We start from the raw sequence: 14,764 nt of genomic DNA, 5'->3' as shown, positions 1-14,764 counted from the left end.
GTTCATATTTTACCTGTTCCTGTGCCGCAATAGATTCCATTTCGGGTTGTATGGTTATCATCACACTTCAGTAACTCTTTTGTGGTGGCACAGAAAAAAGCTAAACAAGAAGCAAAACTCATCTAAAACACAATGGAGGATGGTTTGAACTTTTGCTCGACTCTTGTGATATTTCACACTTTTAGGTGGGTTCCACTGTATAGATGTCAAAGTAACAAAATAATAACTAACCCTAAAATAAGTAGTACTAGCTCATTTATTATGATTGCTTCTTAATCATTTCCACTAATTCGTATTAAGAAAAAAACTAATCAGTCAATTGTGATTGATTTATGTATTCATTTGTAAAAATGATGGTCTTCCCCGGCCTTTCCCTTGCAGATGTTTGGCAACTGGACCTTTGGGACTCTTGTTTTCACTGTGCTGGTGTTCACGGTGACACTTAAGGTATTGTATGACATCATGACTCTACTTTAAATGCTCTCCTTATGAAAAATGAATGATGGACTACATATTACGGTTGAGCCTGTAGGAAAAACTTTTGACGAACAATTTAGCGAGTGATTACAATGCATGTATATACTGTACATGTTTAGCTCGCCTTGGACACGCACCACTGGACCTGGATCAATCATTTTGTCATCTGGGGCTCTCTACTTTTCTACGTGATCTTCTCTCTTCTCTGGGGAGGCATCATTTGGTAAAGTTTGATTAGCATTTTCATGCTCCAATAACGTCGACATATATCTGTGCATCTGTGGAGAAAGGAACCTCGTCTGTCTGTTCCCATTGCATAGGCCCTTCCTCAACTACCAGAGGATGTATTACGTCTTCATGCAAATGCTGTCCAGCGGGCCGGCCTGGCTTAGCATCATCCTGCTCATCACGGTCAGCCTGCTTCCTGATGTCATCAAGAAGGTCCTCTGCAGGGCTATGTGCCCCACAGCCACAGAGCGTGCTCAGGTGAGACACTATAGAAATGGATGTCGATCCTGTTGAGCGTTTGCTTTGTCATAGAGACTTAACAGGCGCTAATTCAGGTGTGGGCAAAGTATGGCTCGCATTTTCTCATTTGGATAATATAAAAAATATATATCTTGGAACAGCATGGTTGCTGTTTGAGCTGCTTTTTTAAAAGCTGCTTTTAAAGCGCATCAGCGTGTTAATGGGGTTTGTCAATATTTTTAAATAATAGGCCTTTTTTCTCCGGCATTAATGAAATGCTCTTTTGTAGAAATTAATTATTACATTTAAAAAGGTAAAAGCATCCTCACTTAATAAAAAACAACAACCTTTTAGTGTGTGGCTTGTTTAGTTGGTTAGCGCTAGCTTAGCTGCTTCTAATTAGCATAGCTTCCTAGCAGTTGGGTAGCATTTGTAAATATTTTGATGGGCAGAATTTTTTTCAGCTTTGACAAATTACTTTTTTGTAGCACTTGAGTTGTGAGTTCCATCTGCTAGTTTTAATGTTTATATTTATCAATGCATGCTCTTATCCCGCTAGCTGCTAGCTAGTAAGATTCCAGTGTATCACTATCATGTACATTGATCCACCTGTACTTAAGGAGAATGACATTCTGCTTTGAACTGATTATATTCTCTTGACTAATCTATAAAGAGAAACGGTGAATTCAGTGACTTCCCATTTGTAATTCCTCACCCTAGTTTAGCCTCCTTTGAAGCACACAGGATCATGAATTGGAATGGGGGGGGTGAATGGAAGGACTGACAGATTCTTTTTCCTGCTCTGCTTTTTCTTTTCATCTCTAATGAACCACCATAATCACATTTCCACCCACCACCGCCATCGTTCTTTTCCATTCTCCCCTTTGGTTTAATTTCATTACTGTCCTCCTCCCTCCATGTCTTCACAATCACCAATGCCACCCTGTGCACACCCACAACCCATGGTAACCCATCAGTCCACACCTCGCCCGTGCCTTACCGTGGAGCCCTCCACCATCTTCATGCTTTCTCAGTCGTCCAGCAGAATGAGTTTCTGATTGAGCCAAACTGACGGAGGAGGAGCAAGAAGAGCAGGTGACTCTTTTAAGGCCTCAAATCTTGTATGCATGCTGGTAATGTAAAACATTTAAATTAAAAAAGATATATTATACACGCCGTCTCCCTGCATCGCTTCACCTAACTGCAATGCAATAGGTGCTGATTCCTCCTCCTTTCCTGCCTATTAGAGTTTCCCAAACTTTTTCAGCTTAACACCCAAAATACATCAACATATACTGTACAAAAACACAAGACATGAATGAAAGATCCCTTTACCAAGAAATTGGGTGCTTAACTTTTTCTGATAAATCTCACGGCACAGGACCAAACAAAAATACTGAAATAATAATAATCTCATCTCAATTTATTCATAAATTCCATTGGTGATAAACAGACTTACTGTATCCTGTTTTATGAATTGCATCAAATGGATGCACATTTTACTGTATTGTGATTTATGCCATCTGATGGAAGAGCAATTGTTCTGCTTGTCACTATACGCTTTTGGCAATTTGACATAGATCGATGAACATAGCTGTATTTTGATTAATAAATATAAACTTTCTGACAAATTAAGTGAAATTGGATCATTTCTGACCGCACCCCAAATAATCTCTCACGGCACACTAGGGAATCACTGATCTATAACACAAAATAGATTACTCAGTTCTCGTCAAAATCAAAATCGAGCCCAAGCTTAAGTTTGGGAAACCTGAATGTAATGTTCCTCTGAATCCCTTCTGTTGACTTTTTCTATACATGCATCCCATCCTATTTATTTCCAGGGTCTCAAATATGACTAGTATGTTTTTCAGTGAACTTTTAAACGTGCATGAATTACTTGTTTAATTTGTTTAGTTGTTTTACTTACATTCCACTCAAATGACAGGTATCAGTTTCTCTATTTAATATCGATTTATTATATTTTAATGATGATAATAGTCTATTATCATCATTTTAAAAAAAAAGTTTGATCTGCAGATGCTCATCTTTAAGGGGGGATTTCAGGTGAGGTTATGATTAGTAAAAAAAAATTTAACTGCAGTCTGGGAAGAGAAGAAAATATAGAACAATAACAAGAACCAAAGAAAAGTATTATGAAAATATAGTTGTATTATTTACTGATTAAAGTCAAGAATATAACATTTTAATTAAACAATTTATAGCTATTTATATAAGATTTAGTTGCAAATTTAGGGGAATAATGTCAACATATACCCAATGACTAATTGTTGTTCACCCAGCCAAAGATTTTGTTTGTTTTTTACAAATTGAGAAACAAAAAAATAATGAACTCATTTTTATTTTATTTATTTAGCTAGACTGGTATTTAAAAGACTAAATAAAGTGTTCTTTTGAGGAACAGTGATGTCATCTGGTGTTGAAAGATGGAATTGCAAGTGTGGCTGTGATGATTTGCGACAATGATAACAAACTGACAACTTTGAGTTATCATGCATTTGTACTTGTGTTGTACTTATAATTTTCTTAGCAATGTTACTTTGGCATTAAGATAACAACTTTCTGAATATTAGCATGCTTTCAAACATAGACAGTTGAACCTCTAATGATGAACTGAATCCATTTGGGGATGTTAGTTAACTTCCAAATTGTTTTAATTTAAAACAAGTTTTTCCCATGGTAAATATTACGGATCTCATTTAATATTTTTATATTATTCTAAGTAATGTTATGTTAGTATATTTTTGGCTGATGTTCGCATTGCATCTTAGGAATTTGACTTACAGTAAGTTCCGTTTTGCAAGTGTAGAGCTAATCATCATCTTTTTTTTTTTATGCTGGTGTTGTTTGTATCTGTAGGGTCGAGACAAGTTGGCACGGGACGACGTGGCCGAGCTGTCCTCCCGCCGCTTCTACAAAGGCGCGAGCGTCGACTCCTCTCAGCTGCAGCTTGGCGCCGTGGAGACGCTGTCGCTCCGCGCCTCCGACCCCCTTCCCCAAAAACTCTTGGCACACTTGGTGGAAGGGGGGAGGGCGGACTTGCGCTCCCTCAGCCCGTGCATGCTCCGGCTTTCCGGGGCGGGGATCGCCTACTACGCTCCGGGGCCAGAAACATCAGTCTGAAGCCCAAACTTTAGTGAGTTTTTTCAGAATGGAGTCAAAGGGGAATTGCGAGCGGCCATCTTCATCTCAAGGGTGAGAATTTATACGACACACAAGCTCACCATGTGCACTTCTGGACTAGTGATCACCCCTTTATAGGTACTATCGTCCAAACTCTCCATGTTCATTCGTTTTTGCTTTTCTGACATCTTCTGCATATTGAAAGAACAATTGGGAAGATACAGTCTAGCCTATTTGTACAATGACGTCTTTATATTATTTTGTGTCAAAATCTGTATGTATATATGTGTATGTTCACTTTGTGGTCTGGCCAAGTAAGGGCTGCCATCAAGCTCAGCCCTTTAGGTGTGCGTGCGTATGTGTGTATGTATGCCTGCGTGCATGACGATGCCTGCACTGTATGTTTTGTATGTGACACACCTTTGCCTTACAGGTAAACCACACAGCAGCAGGCTAGGAGCCAAAGGTGTTAAAAAATAATAATAATAATAATAAGAGCAAGTGGTGTATTACAAAGCCTTACACACACTAACCAACCACCCCACCACACACACACACACCTCATCCTATTAGAATGGGGGGGATAAGAGAGGGATGTGCAGTATTGTCGCCACCCTGCCTTAATTCATACATGCCTGCTTACAGTAGTTTCTATGGGACACTTATTTTCACCCACCTCACCTCTTGTGTCCTTTCATGTCTCAACTTTTCACATGGTGATGCGTACCCAGGACTGATCTTCTGTTTTCTTGTAACGTGCAGCCATGTGGCACTGAGGAGTATTAAGGCTACACTGAAAAGATACATTAAAAACAACAACAATCACGTTATGAGAATAAAATCATAGAATTGCAATAATAAGTTATATAATAATAAATATATATAAATAGATTATCTGGAAAATACAGTACAGTTTGTGAACAATAAATTTAAACTTTTTGATTGGGAACTGCCATCTTTATATTATGCCCCCAAATGACCATCATCATCATCACCACAATGCACGGCAAAAGCTGCTCTGCGTTCTGGGAGATGATGGCCATGTAGGCCTAGCAGAAAACACACTAAACATAAACATTACTGTACCCAAAAAGGCTAACAACACTGCACAGTGATTTGCTAGCGAACCCACTTTTATTTCATCATTACAAAAATTTATGTTTTCACCGTTATGTTAATTTTTAATTTAACAACAATCAAAATAAGCTAAATACAGGAAAACATCGCTGTAACTGATTATTTGCATTTCTATTAATTTCAATAGAAACTATTACCTTTCAGTTTGAGAATGGGTCACGGTTTAATTCAAGTAACCTGAGATTCCACTGTACAAAATCAAAGTCAAATTATATCCGTCTATACAGCTGCAATTTTACAAGAATAAAATATTAAAGTAAAAAAAAAAAAATCATACTTTTACAATCAAAAGGTGTCAATTTACAAGCCTAAGCGTAATGAGAAAAAAGTAACATTAACGTTAAATTCTCATTGAATCTTAAAAAGGTTGGAATTTTGTCAGAATAATGTGATGGTAAATTTATAAGAAAAAGAAACATTTCAGGAGAATAAAATTACCAGAAAACGTTGCAATTTTACAAGAACAATTTTAGGATAAAAAAATATTTTAGGGGATTCTTTTTGTTTTACAACAACAACAAAATGGTTAAATACAAGAATGTACACATTTTATAAAAATAAATTTGTAATTTTGTAGTGTTACAAGAAAAAGTTGTAATTTTCCCAAATAAAGTATTAATATTATGAGCATAAATGTATTTCTACACCTTCCCTTTTATTTAACAACTTAAAATTATGGCTCTATTCTCGTAATATTACAATTAGTCTCATGACTTTTTTCTGTGTAAAAGTAAGAATACAGGTTTTTTTAACACTTCACATTATAACTTCATGTGTTATCACATTAAGCCTTTTTTCATAAATAAATTTACTTTTATAATATTAAATATTAGAATGTTATTTAAAAAAATATTATATTATTACATTGTACTTTTATAATATTATATAATAAACTTAATTATCATAAAGCTCAGATGTTTTTTTTTCCCCATGTGCTGTGTCCCTAATACTCCTTTGTGGCACAGTAATGGTTGCATGTGCTCTAAAAGAGACTTCCAGATGAGTTTGTGCTCTTTGTATGTTATGCAAAAACTAATGTCGGGTCTGAAAGAAGGCCAAGTACATTTTCCTTTTGTTCTCCTGTCTTGGTGGCAGTCACTATCGATGAATGGATGTAACTTGACACTGATGGTATATCATGTACTCGGCAGGAAGACTTGAATAGGCGACATCACAATCAATCAATAGAATGTCAAACCAATTTGTCCGTCACGTCCTCCAGCTGACGATTGTAGCTCATTCCGGATCAACCTCTTTTTCCTCTCAAGAACACAGTTTATTTTTGTATGCATCACCATCTATCAACGGGTATAGATTAAATATACACACACACACACACACACACACACAAACAGTAGTTTTTATTGTACAGATTAGGTACAAGCTGTGACACGCATACAGTCTGTTTTGATTTCAGGACTCAACATCCTGACCTCAGTGACACTGACTGTGCTGTTGCCATATTGTATCCATGCGGACAGATTTGACATGCTCCTCTGTTTAAATGCTTCACGATTGTTGTATCCATCCATTGTTGTAAGCTACACGTTCACATTTTGTAATTTATTTTTCAAATTGAATTTTAAGGTTTCAACATGTGCCAAAATCTTTCTAACATTTTGTTGTCGAAGGGTGGATGATACTGTAATTTACCAGCTGTAACTAAACTGTAATGTCGTCAGAAGATACATTGTGGTTGTCTACAATCCATTTATACTATTTTCTTTGCATTCAAAGGTCAATTGTTGTATTATTTTTGTTACTTCCAGCTACACTTAATTGTGCTTCTTCAACTTGTGTATTGGGATTCTTTAAAAAAAAAAAAAAATAAATAATAATAATAATCTAAACGAGGTCCAGTGGGATATATTGTAGTCACCTACAATGCATTTCTACTCTATTTCTTGGCATTTGAGAAATGAATAATAGTTGTATTTTTACTTCCAGTTCCACTCCCCCATGTCAATTTAACAGCATGGCATGTTTCCTTTGCTATTTTTGTATATCCCTAAAAGAAGATTATATTTTAACTCTGTTCAAATGTGGGTTCAAGTTTACCAAAAGGGTCAGTAGAAATTTATCAGTACACACACTGCACTTTGTGGTACAGATCTGTGTTTGCCCAAAAACGAAGGTCTGTTGTCCGTCAGCTACGAGGGGTTTACTGTACACTTCTCTTCCTCACAAGTTATTTTTCTAAGAAGATTGTAGTGGGTGAAGTGACCAAATAACTTGAAACTGGCCTCCATCTCAATTGGTTGTATCTCACCAGCCTTTTTCTCGAATGTCAACGCCGCTTCTTCTGAAGTCCATCAGCACAAGCGCAGCAGGCGTTCGAAATGCTGACATCTCCGAGCATGTCAAAGGTGCCAGAGGTGTGTGTGAGTGTGTGTGCTCCCGAGCGGCACGTACACTTTCCGTACAGCACTGTTTGTATTACTATTATATATAAAACAGGTTTTGAGACTTTTTTTTTCTTTCAAAATAATGTCTAAAGGTTATTTTGTTTCCCTCGTAACTATTTTTGCAAGCCTGTCTGTAGCAAATGAGGATTTAAAGCACTGTATTGTAATTTTTGCTTGGAATAAAGAAATGGTTAAAACATCAGACTTGTTTTTGTTCTTTTTACAAATTCTAGTGAATTTCGGTTTAATTCTTTTAATTATAGCCTCAGTCTCTACCACTATTGACTTTGACATGATGGATAGATAAAGTTTTTTATTATAGATATTGATTTATTTTATTATTATTTATATTATCAGTAACCAATGTAGCCTTATTGTTAATGTTATAGTAATAGTAGTATTTTATTACAAATGTTATATTGGACAAAGCGGAAATTCATATACTGCACTTATCAAGTGTGATCTTGTGACCTGCCAAGATAAGCCTTTCTGAATTGATTACATCCTTAACAATTATATACATATTATTGTAAAACCATCTTACAGAAAAGCTTTTAAAATATGGTCGTGTTACGTATTCCATCTACCCATTTTGACAAATTGGTTGTTGAATTGCAGCTAGCATTGCAAACGCTAGCCTTTAGCAGCGACTGGAGAACCACCAGAAACCGCACTAGAAGTGTGTAAATAGCTTAAAGTGGCATTATAAGACGTATCAACTGCAACTCAAAGGAAATAAAATGTAAGTTTGCGAGGATATTTAACTTCTTCTTTTTTTAACAATTTCTCTCTTTTTTTTTCTTTTTCTTTTTTACCGTGACGACGTTATTAAACACACGCGACCGAAGCTGTCTATTGTTTAACTGTTTACGTTTTGATACAAGAGAACGAATATTCGGACGACACCTTGAACTAACTGTGTTTGAAATACACAAAAAAAATAGAGATCAGAGGAAATGCATACATAACGAATCACATTGCAAGAAAAGGTTAGGTCAGGTATGTATCTTTCTTATCTGTCTGTCACTATGACGCCAATTTTTTGTTTCGTCAATGTATAGCATTCATGTATTGTTTCAAGGAAGCTTTTAAATGATGGCAGATGATTGTTGTTGGTTGCAAGTGCATGTTTTGCACACGAGATGTCACTATTGTATCACAGGTGCGTGTGAGACTGCAGCCGACCTCTGCTTCTCCTCCCCCAACCATTGTCTGCACAGGTTTGCAGCATCATGCGAGTCTCTGATGTATGCGGATGAGGGTGCATCATCATCATCCTGCTCCAGCTCCTCCCCATCTTCTCAGGCATCCTCCCTTTCCCAACTCCCCCTGGCCGAGGACGTGTCCCGGCAGCCCAGGCTGTGTGAGGCGGCATCAGCATCGCTCAAGCATCCAAGGAGGCCACCAACATCGCCTATTCCACACACACACACGCGCACGCCCTCGGCATCCATGTTACATACAAGACCGCGACCAGGAATACACATCGCCGGTTCGACCCTTCTGATTCCCCTGCGTCCCCTTCTCCCTCCCACCACCATCCCCCACTCCCCATAACGCCACCACACCAATCTCTCCGAGGAACTGTCCGGTAAAAGCAGGCAAGCTGTCTCTTCTCCCCAGGAAAGCTTGTCCTTGCTGGGCTGCTGGTCTTCCGCTGCCCCTCTGGAGGATGATCCTGTGGATGAAAACGGACGAGATGGACGTGGGGGAGCTGCTCGAGAGGCTGAGGACGGTCACCAGGAGTATAGGTGGGCCACAGCTGCACACACCCATAAGAGCATTCCCGTGCATGTTAGGTTCAAATTGGACCCTGAAAAGGTGAAACAAGGCATTTTTAAATGAGGCCATAAATGGATTTGTCAGCACTTATAAAAATGACATCGTGACCTATATTTGATTACGTATATCAGGAAATCAATGCACTGTGTAGAAGCAAGACATGTCAATGCAATCTGAAATACAGTTAGGTGGTCAAATGCTTATTTTATTTAAATTGTATCATTATCATGAGGGAAATTAGTTTATTAGGTGTGCCTGGATACACCCATCAGTCACAACATTGGCTACACATGCCCTATGTCTTGAGGTCCATTACAGGAGCTGTACTGTATTGCTTGCATGTCATTGTCAGGTATACTTAATAACAGAGATTAATATGAATTTAATGTATTACTTGGTATTGATTGTAATATAGACATGGATCGTGTGCATGTGTGTGTGGTATGTGTGTATCTAGGCCTACATATACAGTAGGGCTGTGCCAAAAAATCGATTCTCATAAGAATCACGATTCTCATTTAGTACGATTCAGAATAGATTTTAAATGTCCCAAAATTGATTTTATTTAAATTATTTTATACTGTCTTGCCTTTGTCTGTGTGTGCCTTTATTATGAGCGCTGTTCATGTTGTACCCGGTTTGGCCACTGAGGGGCAGTGTGGTTCCACGCGGTCTAATACACTGTTAAGTTGTAGCCACATTAGACAGTAGAAGGAAAAAGTCACAATCAAGTTATTCCAATTGAGTGATAAAAGTGCAGCGAGTAGCGCGCTAATTAGCATTAGCGAGTCAAACTGGAGTAGATCATTACAATTCCTTGCACATCTATAGATTAAAGAAAAAATCACTGTCAATCAAATCATTTTGAATCAAAAATCGTTCTTAATCGAAAATCGATTCTGAATCGAATTGCAGGCCCAAAAATCGGAATCGAATTGAATCGTGAGACATTCAAAGATTCCCATCCCTAATATACAGTATACTGTGTATGTTGCATTTACAATGTATATATTTCATATATAGTATATTTGTATGTATGTGTGGTGATATTGTGTTTTATCTATTATAACTAATTGCTTGTGTTATACTCAATTGATTAATTACATATTGTGGATTTTGTATCATTTGTGGCCATATTTGCTTCCAAGTTTCAGGTGATACAATGCTCTTTAGCTATCGTTATCTCCTGAAACTAATGCTACTGATAGAATTTGTAATGCGTGACAAAGTCCAGCACTTAATTATGAAGGATTATTTGCGAAAATAATGTGGCGTTTTCTGTAAGTGATAGTGACACATAATAACAGGACTCCTCCTCCCTGCTTACCTTGGCCCCGATCCATGAAAAATAGCATACAATAAACATACAGTACGGGCAGATGAGGAGTACCTGTTTTAAAACAGGTCAAGCAGAAAATAATTAGGAGAAGCCAATTGTTTAATGAGATCAGTGAAGCAAAGAGAAGTCCTGATGGTGCACATTTCTAGCAGTGAGTGGGCAGGCATTAGAGAAATGCTGTTATACTGCTTCTATTGAATGTATTTACCTGATGCTTGTAAGAGGTCCCCTGCATTGGGGTTTATTTGTCTTTTGAGTTCCCCACCCCTGCAGCACACACGCAGTTGTCATTAAAGACAATGGTGACGGGGATGCGCAGTGGCTGGATGGCGAGAGCAGAAGAGAAGCTAACGATGATCTCACGAGACAGGAGAGAGTAGGAGAGTGCGCTCAAAGAGATTCAGGGAAGTCAAAAGAATTTATACATGTCTATGCTAACTTTGTTGACTGTTAAGCTTGCGGTTTGTTGCTTGGCCGAAAACACAGGTCATTGTTGTGTGTGCTCTTTAATCACTGGTTGGTTGTGGCTATTTTGATTAACATTTTGGCATGACTCCACCAAGGCAGGCGTGAACATGACGCGTGACAGTGTGCGACAAAGGTTGCACACGAGAGTGGGATCAAACCAGATTAACATGGAGAGGGGAGGGGGGGTCAATGTTGTCACTGCTTAGAAGGGCTATGTTGCATTACCCCTAACAGCTGTGCATGTTACAAGGGCCCGTTCTCACAAGATTTGATGTCATTTGGTACAACAATCTGTCTTAATTTTCTGCTAAAGAATATTGTACAAATACATTGGAAGCTTAAAAAGTTGAACCGTTTTCCCAAAGGAAAGACTAGATTAGAAAGAGAGTCAAACTGTTGCTAAATTGCTAATGCTACAGGCAGTTCTTTTTTTTTTTTTTTTTTTTTTTTTTTTTTTTTTAAGAGCTCAGTATTGTTCATTCGGAAATGTCATCATCATCATTGCTCTTTTTTTTTTTTTTTTTTTTTTTAATACACATATATATATATATATATACATATATACATATATATATATATATATTTTTTTTTTTTTTTTGTGTGTGTGGGTGAGTATGTGTATGTGCGTGCGTGCGTGCGTGCGTGCGTGCGTGTATTTGTTAGCTCACCAGAAAACCTATTAGAAAAAAATCTCATACCGTTCACCTAAACCGAACACCAGGAGACCCGAGGGGACCGAAGAAAACCAAGGAAGGTGAAATCCAGCACCGACCAGACACCCCCCCCCCAGAACTCCTCCCCAGCCCAAGAAACATCCAGACCCCATCAAATCCAAAAAACATAAAATCAGGGAGGCCTCAAGAGACCAAAGGAGAGACCGAGAAAAGGAAGGAAGGACAGACGAAGCCGCGTGAGATCCGCAGACACCAGCCTCCACCGATTCAATAACCTGAGGAGGAAACAGATTGTGTCTGAGTTTCGGTAGATGCTGGTGTGGTGGATCTGGCATGCATGAAAATCTCCACCAAAGAGGGGAGCCGTCGACCCCCGCCGGAACAGAGCAAGCGCAACACCTCAGGGCCCCCCAGGCCGCGGCAGCGCCAAAGGACGACCCCCGGGCCCCGCCAGGGCCACCGGCCGGAGAGCAAACCCAGGAGCAGGAGCGCCCCCCGCCCCAACACGGCCCGCGCCCCCGGCCCAACGCAGCAGGACGGGGTACTGCAGGCCCACCAGGCACCCCACCGGCCCCCAACCCCCGCCCCCCCACGACCCCCCGCCCCCGATCCACCCCCGCCACCCACCCCAACCCAGCCCCAGCCGCCCCCACGCCCCCAATCCCCCAGACACCCCCCACCCCCAGCACCCCCCCCCCGCAACCCCCACCACCGCCCCCCCCCCAACAAAGCCGCCCCCCCGACCCCACCCCGACCAACCGGCAGCCCCCCAACCCCCAGCCCCCGGGGACCACCCGCACCCAGGCACCGGCGCCGAAGAGGGGCCGGACAGCGGAGCGGAGAGGGCAGCCGCGCCCACCCCACCCCCCGCCGTGTGGAAGGACGGAACACCGGGGGCAGAAGGGGGAGATGGGGGCACTGGAGGGCGGCCGACACCCCCGAACCCCAGGCCCAGCGGGGGAAGGCCCCGGTCGTCACCCCAGCGTTCTTTGTGAAAATTAACCCCTGTTACTGAGTCCGCCAGCTCGCGGACTGGCGAACTCTACCCCTAAACCGTGAATGTGGCCCCACCCAGTGTATATACAAGTGTGTGTGTGTGGTGCATTAAAATTAGGAGCAGGTGAACCGGAGCCGATGGAAATGATATTCCCACGCTCCGATCCACCCGCCACCCAAGCATGTTGCTGAGTGTATGTGGTGCATTAAAAAAAAAAGATAGGGCGGGGGGGGGGGGGGGGGTAATAGATAGGGCGGGGGGGGGGGGGGGTTACAGGCAGTTCTAAGTAGCATTTTAGCAATCTTAACCCATTCACTGCCATAAATTCATTTAATAAAAAAAGATTATTAAAGATTAGGGGCAAGAGGCGATTACATTTTTAAAATTGTAATTAATCACATGACTTCACTAGTTAACTCACGATTAATCACAAATTATATATGTTCTAAATGTACAATTTAAAAAAAAAAGTATGTTTTCAACAAAAGTGGAAACAATTTTAAACTAATAGAAATAGTTCATATGAATTTTTGACGTTTATAGCCATCAATGGCAGTGAATTAATTTTAAAAAAAGAAAGAAAATATTATAAAAAATTCAAGGCGTCAGGCGATGAAAGTTTTTAATCGTAATTAATCACATTACTTCACTAGTTAATTCGCGATCAATCACAAATTTCATGTACAAAACGAAATTTTGCAATAAAAAAATTCTAGGTTTTCAATAAAAGTGGAAAAAAATGTTAAACTAATAGAAATAATTCAAATGAATTTTTGACGTTTATATCCGTCAATGGCAGTGAATGAATTAAAAAAAAAAAAAAAGAAAGAAAATATTTTTCCAAAATTCAAGCCGTCAGGCGATGAAAGTTTTTAATCATAATTAATCGCATTACTTCACTAGTTAACTTGCGATTAATCACAAATTTCATGTACAAAACTAAATAAACAATAAAAAAATTCTAGGTTTTCAACAAAAGTGGAAAAAAAAATTAAACTAATAGAAATTGTTCAAATGAATTTTTGACGTTTATAGCCGTCAATGGCAGTGAATGAATAAAAAAATAAAATAAAAAATATTATAAAAAATTCAAGGCGTCAGGCGATGAAAGTTTTTAATCGTAATTAATCACATTACTTCGATGGTGAAAGTCCATACATAGGGATCTTGCCCTCCAACCAACTCCGGCTTTTGGCTTTTGGAGATAGCGGCTCAGAACGGCCGGTTCCAATGAGTCGCAGTAACTTACCTTCCTAGTAGCGACGTTTTTTGCTACATTTGTCATATTTCCCCCCCATTTAAACGAAACGATAACCGAAAACAATGCTCTCTCCGTGTATTTCTATTGATTGTTTGCCATCCAGGAGGGTAAGCGGGTAGCTAAGCATTCTGGGTAAAGTGATGTCAGCGAGAAGGGTCTATTACAGTGTTGATTTGGCGCCATCTAGTGGCATCTTGTATCAAGGACAAGCAAGTATGTTGAAGTGAGTTGTGATGTTTCATTTAGATTTTTTTTAAAAAGTGCTTTGCCACCATCGAGTAACATGTATAGATAGTTAAAAACCCTACTCACAAATGTGTCGCACGGCTCTGTCCCTATCCACCGTGAATAACAGGGTCACTGTAAACCGTATTAAGATTCATGTGAGTTGTGATGTTAAATTGTTACTTCACACATCACATTTTTAACATTCTTGATCTTCACGTAAGTGTAAAAAGAAGTTAACCATGTTCAATTAAAAAAATAAAACAGTACGTTGAATGATGATTAGGTGCATTTGCTTAATTTAACTTTTAGTGTATAGTATTCCTCATCATGCCTTGTACATGCTTATGTTTCATTTTGATTCAGCGCTGGGGAAAAAGGAAGCTT

At 39.4% G+C, this 14,764-nt stretch overlaps 2 protein-coding genes across 5 annotated transcripts in view; both read left to right on the top strand.

Moving 5' to 3' along the window:
* The window catches only part of LOC147164421 (phospholipid-transporting ATPase IH-like), a 44,194-nt gene extending 36,990 nt beyond the window's left edge, over positions 1-7,204 (top strand). For 2 of the 4 annotated variants that reach the window (XM_086091177.1, XM_086091176.1), the window contains 5 exons: positions 382-447; positions 597-700; positions 798-963; positions 1,923-2,040; positions 3,826-3,971. In XM_086091177.1, coding sequence (XP_085947303.1) covers positions 382-447; positions 597-700; positions 798-963; positions 1,923-2,003 — 417 coding nt within the window. In that variant the 3' untranslated portion in view covers positions 2,004-2,040; positions 3,826-3,971. Of the gene's footprint in view, positions 1-381; positions 448-596; positions 701-797; positions 964-1,922; positions 2,041-3,825 lie in introns of all 4 variants that reach the window. The other 2 variants (XM_086091175.1, XM_086091174.1) reach the window with 1 other exon arrangement.
* A 1,963-nt stretch (positions 7,205-9,167) lies between these two features.
* mcf2lb (mcf.2 cell line derived transforming sequence-like b) overlaps positions 9,168-14,764 on the top strand; it is a 41,362-nt gene continuing 35,765 nt past the window's right edge. Inside the window, exon 1 of the mRNA XM_086091106.1 lies at positions 9,168-9,382. Coding sequence (XP_085947232.1) covers positions 9,304-9,382 — 79 coding nt within the window. The 5' untranslated portion in view covers positions 9,168-9,303. The remainder of the gene's footprint in view (positions 9,383-14,764) is intronic.

Source organism: Leptonotus elevatus, chromosome 12, assembly GCF_054856555.1.
Source record: "Leptonotus elevatus isolate MCC_2025b chromosome 12, RoL_Lele_1.0, whole genome shotgun sequence".
Lineage (NCBI taxonomy): Eukaryota > Metazoa > Chordata > Actinopteri > Syngnathiformes > Syngnathidae > Leptonotus > Leptonotus elevatus.
This window is presented reverse-complemented; position numbering and strand designations above follow the sequence as displayed.